Source organism: Erythrolamprus reginae, assembly GCF_031021105.1.
Source record: "Erythrolamprus reginae isolate rEryReg1 chromosome 13 unlocalized genomic scaffold, rEryReg1.hap1 SUPER_13_unloc_1, whole genome shotgun sequence".
Lineage (NCBI taxonomy): Eukaryota > Metazoa > Chordata > Lepidosauria > Squamata > Dipsadidae > Erythrolamprus > Erythrolamprus reginae.
In genome coordinates, this window is record NW_027248436.1 from 376,513 (window position 1) to 389,638 (window position 13,126).

Here is a 13,126-nt window from a genome sequence, read left to right on the forward strand (position 1 = left end):
ATTATATAAAAGGGAGGAAGGTTTCCCTTCCAAGCAGAGAACTGATCAAACATGTCATTTCACATCATTCTGGCATTCTCATGGAGAGGATCAGGCAACCAACCAGGCTGGTCCTTGGTTCCAACAACTTCCTCTTGACCTCTTTTCCTACTCATTCTCTCTCACAAACACTTTTAGCTGCTGTCAAGATGAACAAGAAAGAAAAGCCAAGGAAAAGTGCACAATAAAGAAAGAAACTTTATTGTTAAAGAAGCTTCGAAAATACAGAAAAAGACTGATTATGCATTAAAGGATCTCGGATCAGGCTTGCTGATTCCAAGATATCTTGGTTACAAAGAATCTAGATATATATATAGTGTCTTACAATATAAAAGACCTTCTGTTTCCACCTCCCCATATTTGGAGTGGTTTTTCACATAAGATATTACTTCATTTTGATATTTCACCATTGTTTCTTGGGGGGTTTCCATCTCATCTATCATGTTGTTTTCCTGGCTCAATTTTGGAAGTCGGTGTGCCCTTATCTTAGTATCCAAATATTTCCTAGAATTTTATATCAAAATATTTTCCCAAAACAACTTGTTTTTCTCCTTTCACACTGTTTTGAAATCCATTCCCAGCAAGGCCTGATTTTTTAAAACAAAGGTTCACAAGTTTACAATTTAAAATAACGTTCTTATGTATAGGCCCTATGTTATTGTTACAGCCCACATTATTTTCTATAAGCTTTCACATTCAGTAGCTGTTGCTGAATAGCTGAATTCCTCTAAATTTTACAATCTCTTTAGCAAGATTTATTGAAAGGGGACGGAGTTGCAAGAATTCCCATTGTTCAACAATTTCCCATTTTGAAACATACAGATATGGTTTTATTTGACACCTGCATACTATCTAAATGGAAATAAAATAAAAGTCACATTAACAATTTTTCCAGTATTACATTGGTGTTATATATCATCTTTTTACATTTGTTCTGGCTGTGAGATGCTCCTTTGTGTTCAGGTCTGGCCTCAGAAGGATAATGTAGCACTTGGGGATGAAGATGCAACCTAGCAGACCAGCACTGGAGGCCAGGATGGAAAACACCTGAACAGCCACCATGTATTTCCCTTTGGTGCTCAGGTAGGTGGGCACAAAAGTCACCCAGACACTGCAGAAGACCAGCATGCTGAAGGTGATCAGCTTGGCTTCGTTGAAGGCCCCAGGCAGATTCCTGGCCAGGAAAGCCACCGTGAAGCAGATGACAGCCAGGAAGCCCATGTAGCTGAGGGTGACGTAGAACATGACAACAGCACCTTCGTTGCATTGCAAGATGATCTCTCCATGCTGGGAATGGAGGTCAGAGTCAGGGAAAGGGGGAGAAACTCCAAGCCAGATGGAGCAGATGATAATTTGGACAGTAGAAGAAGAAAGGATGATGGAGTTGGCCAAGCTCTTCCCCAACCATCTCTTCACTCGGTTTCCTGGTTTCGTGGACAGAAAAGCCAGTACCACCATGATGGTTTTGGCCAAGAGAGAAGAAATGGCAACTGAGAAGATGAGGCTGAAAACTGTTTGTCGGAGAAGGCAGGTGGCTTTCCTTGGTTGACCAATGAAGAGAGAAGAAGACAAGAAGCAAAGCAGGAGGGAGAGCAGGAGGATGTAGGAAAGGTCGCGGTTGTTGGCTTTGACAATGGGAGTTTCTAGGTATTTAATGAAGATGGTTAAAACAAGACCTGTAGTTAGGAAGAAAAGTAGGGCAAAAGAGACTAGGATGATGCCCAGATCTTCTTCATAAGACAGGAAGGTTATAACTTTGTGGATGCATTGGACTCTGTGCTCATTAGGATATTTATCATCTGGACACTTGGTGCATTTTTCAGTATCTGAAAAATAAAAAGTAATGTTTCTTTAATATTTTGGTTTTTTAAATTACAAGAAATAACATTTTTTGACGACACCTAATTCCAGGAACATTCTCCATGACGTATATTTAAACAATTCCATTAAAGAGAGGTAAGAAGGATATTTTTAAAAATGTAGCTATTTATGTAAAGGTGAGGGGAGTCATAGGATGTTAATTATTTTCTGTGTAATGTGTAGAATCTTCATAGGAACCTACATTAATAGAGGTTAATAATGAATCATGACATATTTTTAGGCAAATATCTTGAGTCCTGCCCCATTGCAGTTAAAGGGACTTGGAGGATGCCTAGAGTATCCTGTAACACCTGGAAGCAATGTGGAATTAAGGAGAAACTTCCTAACAGTGAGAGCAATTAACCAGTGGAACAGCTGGCCTCCAGGGGATTTGTGTTCTTCAAGATTGGAGGTTTTAAAGAAGAGACTGGGCAATCACTTGTCTGAAATGGTATAGGTCCGTGATGGCAAACCATGGCACACGTGCCAGAGGTGGCATGCAGAGCCCTCAATGTGGGCACATGTGCCATTGCCAGCTGATGTTCTGATTTCCAGTGCATATGCCAATCTTTGAAAGCACTGAAGCACTGGGAAAAAGCCCGAAAACAGCCTGAAAAATGGCCCAGGAAACAGCCAAAAGAAGGTCAGTTTTCAAGCCATTTTTGGACCAAAAATGACCTGAAAAACAGCCTGAAAATGGCCCAAAAATGGCCAAAACAGGCATGTTGACACTGCCCAGCTGGTCTTTGAGTTTCTGATGCTCCAGCATGTGTATCTGCATATTCTGGTTTGGGCACTGAGTGCCAAAAAGGTTCACCATCAATGGTATAGGTTCTCCTATTTGAGCAGGGGAGTTGACTAGAAGACCTCCAAGGTCCCTCCCAGCTCTATTGTGATTGATAAATTCATTGATATGACTGGCAGCATATTTGTGTAATGAGTTCCCCCCCCAAAAAAACTATCCACAACACCACATTATGGACCTTCTCAGTGATCCTCAAGGAGAGGCCAATATACAGTGAATTGCCAGGACTTTCAGAAGGTGGATCTGAAACAATTCATCAAGTTTCAAAGATCTCAGATGTTCCTAGAAAGGTAAACATAACAGCACTTATCCAAATTAAAACACATAAGTGATATTTTCTCTGATGTTAGTAAAGCTTGCCCAGTCTGCCACCCCCCCCCCTCCCATCTCTTCAGAACCCTCCTTCAAAGTCTTTTTGATTTACTTCCTTTTAGATAAGAAATTGTGCAGGTGAAAAATAAAAAAAACAGGTTTGCTCCAATCTGCCTTTTAACTTGCACTTTCATGAAAATGTTCTGGATGGATCCAGTTCCACCAAGCCTCCTATTTTCCTCAGGGTCACCCACCTTCCTGAGTGGAGAAGGTCCCCTCCGGACAAGGAAGGCAGTCGTAGCAGCAAACTGGCTCTCCTTCTCGAGCACTCTTGACAAATCCAGGATGACAACTTCCCACACATTTGGACTGAGGCAGAGACTAAGCAGAAAAAGAAGGAATACCAAAGGAAATATGCTAGGACTCTCCATCCATAGAAAACAGAGGTAGAAATGGATGGAGACAAGTAGCCTCTGGTCTTCACTGAGGTTAATATGAAATCTCTGACCTCTTCTGAACAGATGCAGGAGGTATAACAACTGGCAGATTCTTCATTTAATTCCTCCCTTTTGGTTTTGGAATTTAACATGATAATAAAGTACTTTCCTATTTAATAAAGTCTGAAGGGAGAGAATTTCAGGAAAAAGATTTAAATATGAGGATATATTCATATTAAAACTGAGAATAAAATTTACTGTAAAAGGTTTATGAAACTTTTATTTAATTCATTTTTTTTAATGTAGAAAAAAACTGTGATGAGGAAAGAAACCTCTGACCTGTAAGATCTTGAAAGATTTCCATAAAACATGGCAAAGCTGCTCCACTTAGGTCCTGTCTGTTGAAGAACTTCCATTAAATGACACCAAATGGCATGGAAGGCCAACCACCCTGGAGACTCTAGGCTTTCCCCACTTAAAATGGGACCTTAGGCTTTAGAAAACACAGAAAAGACAGCAAAATTTCTCCCACCTTATTGAGTAACTTTAGCCGTGAAAGAGCATCTTGTTTGACAGAAAGTCTCTGCCTTTTAAAATACACCAGAATCTCCACCTTGGGATCCTCTTTGGGGAGAACCAAGTAGTAGGCAATGACCAGATCTGCTTTTATCTCTCCATTTTGGTCCAAGTACAGTTGAAAGTGTGAAATATTCCAATATTCATTCTTCTCCAAAAAGGGATGAAACTAGAATGGGAACATCCAGGAATTTGAAGTACAGAAAACATTGTTTCTTATCCCACATTGAATCTTTCTTCTTCAATTGTCTAATTTCCAAAAATGGTTAAATAATATTGCCACTATCTTCAAAAGTGAATGAAAAAGTTTGAGAAAAAATTGTCAATCATATATTGACAAAATATACAGGACATATAATTGATACAGTTGGTCAATTATACGAGATCATTCTAGAGTATTGTTTGATGGTGGGTGCACAGGTTACTGAGCACTGTGTTATATGTTCTGTGTATGTTTTTGTTATTACAAAATTTATATATATAAACAAGGCCGAAATGGTACCATCCTAGTCTCCCTTAATTTTAGAATTTCAGCTAAAAACATTATATATGTATATGTTTTTTTGCTGAATTTGAAAATTAAGGGAGACTAGGATAGATCTATTTCAGCCTTATTTTGGCCTCATCAGCTAGCCATACCCTCACTGGGACTTGAACCTGCAACCTTTGCCTTGTAAGGCAGAGAATTATCCTCTAGGCCAGCGCCGGTGCCTCCGACCTGGAGCTCCCGCTCGCAGCTGTCCCCCAGCTCCTGCTCGATGCCGCTTTTTCCGGCACTTTCCTGCTGGGCCCTAAAGAAGGAAGGCAGGAAAAAGGAGAGCTTCATTCTTCACACCTCCTTTTTCCCGCCTTCCTTCTTTGGGGCCCAGCCAGAGAGCGCTGGAAACAGCGGCATCGGTCAGGAGCCAGGGGACAGCTGCGAGTGGGAGCTCCAGGTCGGAGGCACCGGCACCGGCAGCACCCCGCCCAGCTGGAGCTTCCCTGGCATTGGCGGCAAGTGTCCTTTGGGGCCCGGCGGGAGGGCACTGGCAGTGGGAGCGGAAGGGTGCCGGCTGCAGCGGCCCCAGGCAGTCGTGGGGAGATGGCGGCGGCGAGAGGGAGCTCCAGGGTGGAGGCACCGATGGTGGGGGTTGGACGTGCTGCTGGAGACGTACATGCTGGCGCTGCAGGGCTGGAACTGGCTTGCTGGCTGGGCCGGAGGTGCCAGCCCCATGCCCAGCGCAGCGCCACCATATACGGCGTCCAGCAGTACGTCCAGCTGCTGCCGTCAGGGCTCCCGCTTGCAGTCAGCCGCTCTGCCGCCTCCCTTGGCTACTGCCTGATGCCGCTGTTCTCGGCGTGGTAGAAAGAGAGAGAGAGACAGAGAGAGAGAGAAAGAAAGAGAGACATAGCAAGAGAGGCAGAGAGAGAGAGAGGGAAAGAGACATAGCAAGAGAGGCAGAGAGAGAGAAAGAGAGAGAAAGAAAGAGAGATAGCAAGAGAGAGAGAAAGAAAGAGAGACATAGCAAGAGAGACAGAGAGAGAGAAAGAGAGACATGCAAGAGAGAAAGAAAGAGAGATAGCAAGAGAGACAGAGAGAGAGAAAGAGAGACATAACAAGAGAGGCAGAGAAAGAGAGATAGCAAGAGAGACAGAGAAAGAGAGAGAGAGAGAGAGATAGCAAGAGAGACAGAGAGAGAGAGAGAGAGCAAGAGAGAGAGAGCAAGAGAGGGGGAAGGAGGGAGAGAAAGACATAGAGGGAGGGAAGGAGGGAGAGAGAAAGAGAGCAAAAAAGAGAGGAAGAAAGAAAGAGGGATGGAGAGAGAGAAAGAAGGGAAGGAAGGAAGAGAGAGAAAGAGGGAGGGAAAGATAGAGCGAAAGGGAGGAAGAGTGAGATTTTTTTTGTCCAAACTTGCCCCCCCCCCAATGTTCCCCAGGATTTTGAAAATATGAATAATGTGCCGCCGCTCAAAAAAGGTTGGGAAACACTGTTCTAGGCTACAGTATCCAATCCCTTCAGCTCTGCACCAGGGAAGGGTTACATATTTTTGTGTCGAATCACCCTGGTGTAATTGAAGGAACAGAGTGAGAGAAGGGAAGGGAGGAAAGAAAGAAGGAAGGAAGCAAGGTAGGGAGGGAAGGAAGGAAGGAAAAAATGAAGGAGGGAGGGAAGGAAGGAAGGAAAGAAGGGAGGAAGAGGGAAGGAAGGAGGGGGGGGAGGAAGTGTCACACTGAAAAATTGCCAGCCCCAGACACATTTAGTAATTAAAGAATTAACTGTGTGTGCCTTATTAAGTTCCTCCTATTATGATGTAATATCCTGCCAAATCTAACATCACTTCCTTCTTCTTCCTCATCATTCTCCATCCTCTTTTCTATCCACCATTATGTGAAGATGTATTTGTTATGTTGTCCATCAAGACATGCTTTATTTCTCTTTTAAAATAAAGAAATCTTGTTTTTGAACAAATGACTAAAGGCTTCTATCTATCGCCTCCGCGGGATTAAGGTTGTAACGGACTTTAATCACTCACAAACCGCAACAGGAGGAAGGTTGGATGGATGGGATGTGAAAAAAAGAGAGTGGGGAGAAAGAAAGAAAGAAAGAAGGAAAGAAAAAGAAACAAAAGAGAGGAAGGAAGGAGGGAGGAAGAAGGTTGGATGCATGGGATGTGAAAAAAAGAGAGTGGAAAGAAAGAAAGAAAAAGAAAGAAAAGTGAGGAAGGAGGGAGGGAAGGGAGGAAAGAAAGAAGGAAGGAAGCAAGGAAAGGAAGGAGGGAGGGAAGGGAGGAAAGAAAGAAGGAAGGAAGCAAGGAAAGGACGGAGGGAGGGAAGGGATTAAGGGGAAAAAAGGAAGGAGGGAGGGAAGGAAGGAAGCAAGGAAGTGAGGAAGAGGGAAGGAAGGAAGGAGGGAGGGAGGAAGAAGGTTGGATGGGTGGGATGTGAAAAAAGAGAGTGGGGAGAAAGAAAGAAAGAAAAAACAAAAGAGAGGAAGGAAGGAGGGAGGGAAGGGAGGAAGGAATGAAAAAGGAAGGAAGCAAGGAAGGGAGGAAGAGGGAGAGAAGGAAGGAAGGAGGGAGGGAGGAAGAAGGTTGGATGTGTGGGATGTGAAAAAAAGAGAGAGGGGGGGAGAAAGAAAGAAAAAGAAAGAAAAGTGAGGAAGGAAGGGAGGAGGGAAAGAAGGAAAGAAGCAAGGAAAGGACGGAGGGAGGGAGGGGAAGGAGGAAGGAAAGAAGGAAGGAAGCAAGGTGGGGGGAAAAGGAGGGAGAGAAGAAAGGAAGGGGGAAAAGGAAGGAGGTAGGTAGGGAGGAAGAAGGTTGGGTGGGTGGGTGGGATGTGAAAAAAGAGAGAGCGGGGAGAAAGAAAGAAAAAGAAACCAAAGGGAGGAAGGGAGGAGGGAGGGAGGGAAAAGAAGGGAGGTAGGAAAGAAGGAGGGAGGAAAGGGAAGGGAGGAAGGAAGGCAAGGAAGGAAGGGAGGGAGGAAGAGGGAGGTAAGGAAGGAGGGAGGGAGGGAAGGGTGGAAGGATGAAGGGTGGAAGAAGATTGGGTGGGTTGGATGTGTAAAAAAGAGTGGGAAGAAACAAAGAAAGAAAAAGAAAAAGAGGAATGAAAGAGTGAGGGAGGGAAGGAAAGGGGGAAGGAAACGAAGGAAACAAGGAAAGCAGGAAGGTTGGGTTTGCAGGGAGGGAAGGAAAGAAAGAGAGATGGAGGATGATAAGGAGGGAGAGGGGGAAAGAAAGAAAAAGAAAAAAGGGAGGGAGGGGAAGTAAGTTAGGAAGGTTGGATGTGAAGGAGGGAGGGAAGGAAGGAAAGAAAGAGAGGGAGGGAGTAGGGAGAAAAAAGAAAGAAAAAATAAAGAAAGGAAGGAAAGAAAGAGAGAGAGAGAGATTGAGGGCGGGAGGAGAAGAAAGGAAGGAAGGTTGGGAGGGAGGAAAATAAAAAAGGAAAGGAAGAAAGAGAGAGAGAAAGAGGGGGAGAAAGAAAGATAAAGAAAGAACGGAAGAGATGGCGGGAGGGGGGAGAAGGAGGGAAGGAAAGAAAGAGAGAAAGAAAGAGATGGCGGGACAGAGGGAGGAAAGGAAGGAGAAAGAAGATTGGATGGATGGGTTGGTGGGTAGAATGAAGGAAGGGAGGTGGAAGGAAGAAAGGAGGGAGGGAGGGAGTGAGGAAAAGGAAGGAAGGAAGAAATAGACAAAAAAGGGAAAGAATGACAAAAAGAAGATAGAAAGAGATAGAGAAAAACTCTGTGCTCTTATTTTTAAATGTTCCATTATTTATCATGTGTTAATATTTTATACACTATTTTACAGATAGAGTGATTTTACTGCCTTTCTTTTGCTCAGGGCTACCACATATTTTTCAGAGATTTCCGTGCATTCAGTGTTTATAGCCCAGAGCATAAATATAGGTGTCTTTATTCTGTACATCAGGTTGCATTAGCCCAGCTTAATGCGCTATATTCAGCCACATCAGCCATAACACTAATTACTGTTTTGAACAATATGCAGATTCATTCAGGCTGGGTGTGACAAGGAAAGTCTGGGAGGGGAGGGGCCAGGTGAGGCACCCCTTGACAAGAATGACATTGAGTAGGCCACGCCCACCCACTTAATATGACTATCGAGCCTCGCCTACCGAATCACATGACCACCAAGCCTCGCCTACTGAATCACATGACTATGAAGCCACTCCCACCTAGTCACGACTGCCAAGCCACTCCCACCTGGTTACATAGCCATTAAGCTGCACCCACAAAATAAACCATGCCCACAAAGTGGTAGTAAAAAATTTAAGAAACACACACACACTGCTTTGAAACCATTATTCCCTGAGTAATTAAACTGGTCAAATCTGTTGAGGTGGTTCCCCTCCTTCTCCTCTGGATTCCTTCTCCAAAGGATCTGAGATCCATATCGAGACCCCCTACCTGCCACGGCTGCAGCCTTGAAGACCCCGACCTCTTTTCTCCCTCCTTCCTTCTTCTCAATCTGGAGGAATAGGCTGCATTCAAGGCCTGGGCCAGAGTCTTCATGAGGCTGTAATAGTCATAGTCATTTCTGAACTCTCTTCTGTTCCTTTTCCTCTGGGTCTCCAGTGGGGCTTTCTGGGTGCATCTTCTGCGGCCTTTGACAGAAAAGACCTTCTTTGAAAGAGAACAGAGAAAATAAAGGTCTTGAAACTTTTCTTCCACAAAGAACTTGGGTTCAAAGGCTTCATCTATTGGCCTTCTTTTGCGCAGATAACCAAACAACAAAATACTATGGACATATTTGAGAAGTCTGTGCTTGCTTATTTTATACAATGCAAAAGTTGTGAGGATCCAGACTTTCTCTTCAATGAGTCCCGGCAAGTGCAGAAATGTTTCATGGAAAGGAAGAATTCTGTCCCAAAGGGGATCATATTCTATGAAGTGAACAAAGACATTGACTTGTCTCCACTTAGAGAGGGCATCCCTGAGGGAGGCTGTAGGTTCAGTTGTTGAGAATTGTTGTGATATAACCACACAAATTCCATTCCTGACAAGCACAGGAGGGAAAGTCCTCATGAAATTCTCTCCCTTCTCTGTGTCTGAAGCAAAGAGGCCAATCAGGGTCCATCTGAAATGGAGGAGCAGTTGGACAATGGCTGGGTACTGGAATCCTTCTTTCTGTTGCATCTTGTGGAAAAAGGGGAATTTACTTTTATCACTCAGAGCCTCTGGAGCAGTTAAATAATTGATCTGAAAAAAGCAATGAAAATGCTATGTTATATTTGGGTCTGATCCAATCCAAAATATTAGATTTTAATTAATCCAGCCTGCTTCTCATGAATGTATTAGAACAATTTTTAGTTAGACAGTGTTTGGAATATTAAAGACAAAATATTAGTAAGATTGTATAATAAAAATGAAAAATAATAAATTTAAAAAATATAAACTATGTAAATAATATTACAGTATCACCTCTACAACTTACTATAATTAGATAGAAACATAGAAACATAGAAGTCTGACGGCAGAAAAAGACCTCCTGGTCCATCTAGTCTGCCCTTATACTATTTCCTGTATTTTATCTTAGGATGGATATATGTTTATCCCAGGCATGTTTAAATTCAGTTACAGTGGATTTATCTACCACGTCTGCTGGAAGTTTGTTCCAAGGATCTACTACTGTTTCAGTAAAATAATATTTTCTCATGTTGCTTTTGATCTTTCCCCCAACTAACTTCAGATTGTGTCCCCTTGTTCTTGTGTTCACTTTCCTATTAAAAACACTTCCCTCCTGGACCTTATTTAACCCTTTAATATATTTAAATGTTTCGATCATGTCCCCCCTTTTCCTCCTGTCCTCCAGACTATACAGATTGAGTTCATTAAGTCTTTCCTGATACGTTTTATGCTTAAGACCTTCCACCATTCTTGTAGCCCGTCTTTGGACCCGTTCAATTTTGTCAATATCTTGTTGTAGGTGAGGTCTCCAGAACTGAACACAGTATTATTCCAAATGTGGTCTCACCAGCATTCTATATAGCGGGATCATAATCTCCCTCTTCCTGCTTGTTATACCTCTAGCTATGCAGCCAAGCATCCTACTTGCTTTCCCTACCGCCTGACTGCACTGTTCACCCATTTTGAGACTGTCAGAAATCACTACCCCTAAATCCTTTTCTTCTGAAGTATTTGCTAACACAGAACTGCCAATACAATACTCAGATTGAGGATTCCTTTTCCCCAAGTGCATTATTTTACATCTGGAAACATTAAACTGCAGTTTCCATTGCTTTGACCATTTATCTAGTAAAGCTAAATCATTTAACATATTACAGACGCCTCCAGGAATATCAACTCTATTGCACACTTTAGTCATCGGCAAATAGGCAAACCTTCCCTACCAAACCTTCCCCTATGTCACTCACAAACATATTAAAAAGAATAGGACCCAGAACAGACCCTTGTGGCACACCGCTTGTAACCTGTCTCTGCTCAGAATACTCGCCATTAACAATAACTCTCTGATGTCTACGCTTCAGCCAGCTGCAAATCCATTGAACTATCCAGGGATTAAGTCCAATCTTCACTAATTTATCTATTAGCACCACCTTCATCCAACGCCTTTGTGACATAGTCAAAGAAATCAATGAGATTAGTCTGACATGATTTGCCTTCAGTAAAGCCATGCTGATTTGGGTCCAATAAGTTATTGTTTTTTAGGTGCTGATTTATCCTCTTTTTGAGTAGAGTCTCCATCATTTTGACTAGCACTGATGATTAACACATTGAAATACTGACTGAAGTATTATATTCCAATAAAGAGCCTATTATAATTTTTGAGGATTGGTGCATCTTTTTCTGTTTTTGTATCCCAGATTTTTTTCTTTTTAGTTTCTTCTCCAGTCATACAAGAACAGGCAGACCTCAGTTCCTAATACAATTTGTTAGTTGTATAATCCAAGATTTCTCTTTAATTGAACTTTTGTCTCTTTTCGGAGACCGTCAATTTCCATAGATTAAATTTTATGCCAATATCCATATTTTCTGAATTTAGACAAAGCAGAAATTGTGTAAATTCCCAATGTACAACTGTCAGGGCAGCAGCTGGAGTCCTTTTACTCATCCCAATATGCTCCTCAGAGGCTGTGATTGAGTTGGTTCTGTTGGTGATTTATCTCTGGATCCCGAACATCGGATGGATGTAAGAACATGGGGGGAACCTTGGCCTCTTATACTTTGATAATTGGGGCTGAGGAAGCTGGAGAACTATGAGGTTTTCACTTTCACTCATGCCCTTTCTCTCACTGAGCTCCTTTGATGATGAGGGTCCCAGATTCAGTCTCAGAGAAAACAACCCCAGGTAAGGAAAGGTGTTACACACTCTATTGGCTGACCAACTGTGGCTACCATGTCATTTCCCAAAGACTGTAACTTTTCCACTTGATTTATTAATTATCAGATAATTATTATGACAAAAGAATCCAAGTCTTATTCATAGGATATACAATCCAATGTGTAAGCATTATAATATCATTTTGTTAGTATAAATTCCAATAAGTATTTAGTTCACTGAACTATGTACCTATAAAAGAACTTAAAACATAATAAAAGAATTGGAAGGGACCTTGGAGGTCTTCTAATCTAACCTCCTCCTCAATCAGGGGACACTATACTATACTATACTATACTATACTATACTATACTATACTATACTATACTATATGATAACATTGGTAACATGTTGTAAGCCGCCCTGAGTCTAAGGAGAAAGGCGGCATAAAAAAATGATATATATATATATATATATATATATATATATATATATATATATATATATATATATATATATATATGACGGTCTTGGTATATTCGGGTTTCTTCCCGTGTAGGATTTGGAAATTTCTGGCGACGTTTCGATGAGGTCCCACTCATCATCTTCAGGCTGGTGTTTCTGTTCTTGTTCTCAGGCGAACACTGCGAGACCTTAGCTGCCTTCCTTCTATAAATACTGGTGGCTGGGTGTGGTTTGATGGCTCAGCAATTGCCTGCTGTGTAGAAACTTCCTGGTGAGTCAGAGGGGTAACAATTGGGGTCGTTGATGTAGCTGAGGTATGCTGATTAGTTAATGGTTGTAGATTAGGCGTGATGTCCTGAGTAGTTAGAACTTGCAGGCTGCTTGATTGCTTTACAATGTGTGTCCTGAGTCTGGTTTCTGTGGCTGGGATATGTTTGAGAGCTGGTTTCCAGATGTCTGGTAAGCGAGAGGTATCATCCCGCTTGTTCATATTTTGGGGATGTTTTTCTATCTCGATGGCTTCCATGATTATTTTTTTGCTGTAGTGTTCTGTTTTGGAAATTAATTTGGTACTGTCAAAATCAATTTCATGTCCTGTGGTTTTGAAGTGTTGGAAAAGGGAGGAGGTTTTTTCTTTTTTCTTTAATGCATTCTTATGTTCTGCAACACGTGCATTTACTCTCCTGTTTGTTTGTCCAATATATGTGGCTGGGCAGTTTTTACACGGTATTTGATAAACTCCCTGGTTTTCAAGTTGGATATTGTCTTTCGGGTTTCTTAGGATGTTGGCTATTTTTTTATCTGTACCAAAGGCTGTCTTGATATTGTGTCTGCGGAGAATTTTACTGATTTTA

At 42.2% G+C, this 13,126-nt stretch overlaps 1 protein-coding gene across 1 annotated transcript; it reads right to left on the minus strand.

Moving 5' to 3' along the window:
* Positions 1 to 954: 954 nt before the first annotated feature.
* Positions 955 to 9,679, minus strand: LOC139155133 (vomeronasal type-2 receptor 26-like). The gene is made up of 4 exons (XM_070730216.1): positions 8,936 to 9,679; positions 3,986 to 4,198; positions 3,271 to 3,397; positions 955 to 1,865 (listed from the first exon to the last, which is right to left on the minus strand). The coding sequence occupies exons 1-4, from the start codon at positions 9,662 to 9,664 to the stop codon at positions 955 to 957; spliced, it is 1,980 nt and encodes a 659-aa protein (XP_070586317.1). The 5' UTR covers positions 9,665 to 9,679.
* Positions 9,680 to 13,126: the final 3,447 nt, after the last annotated feature.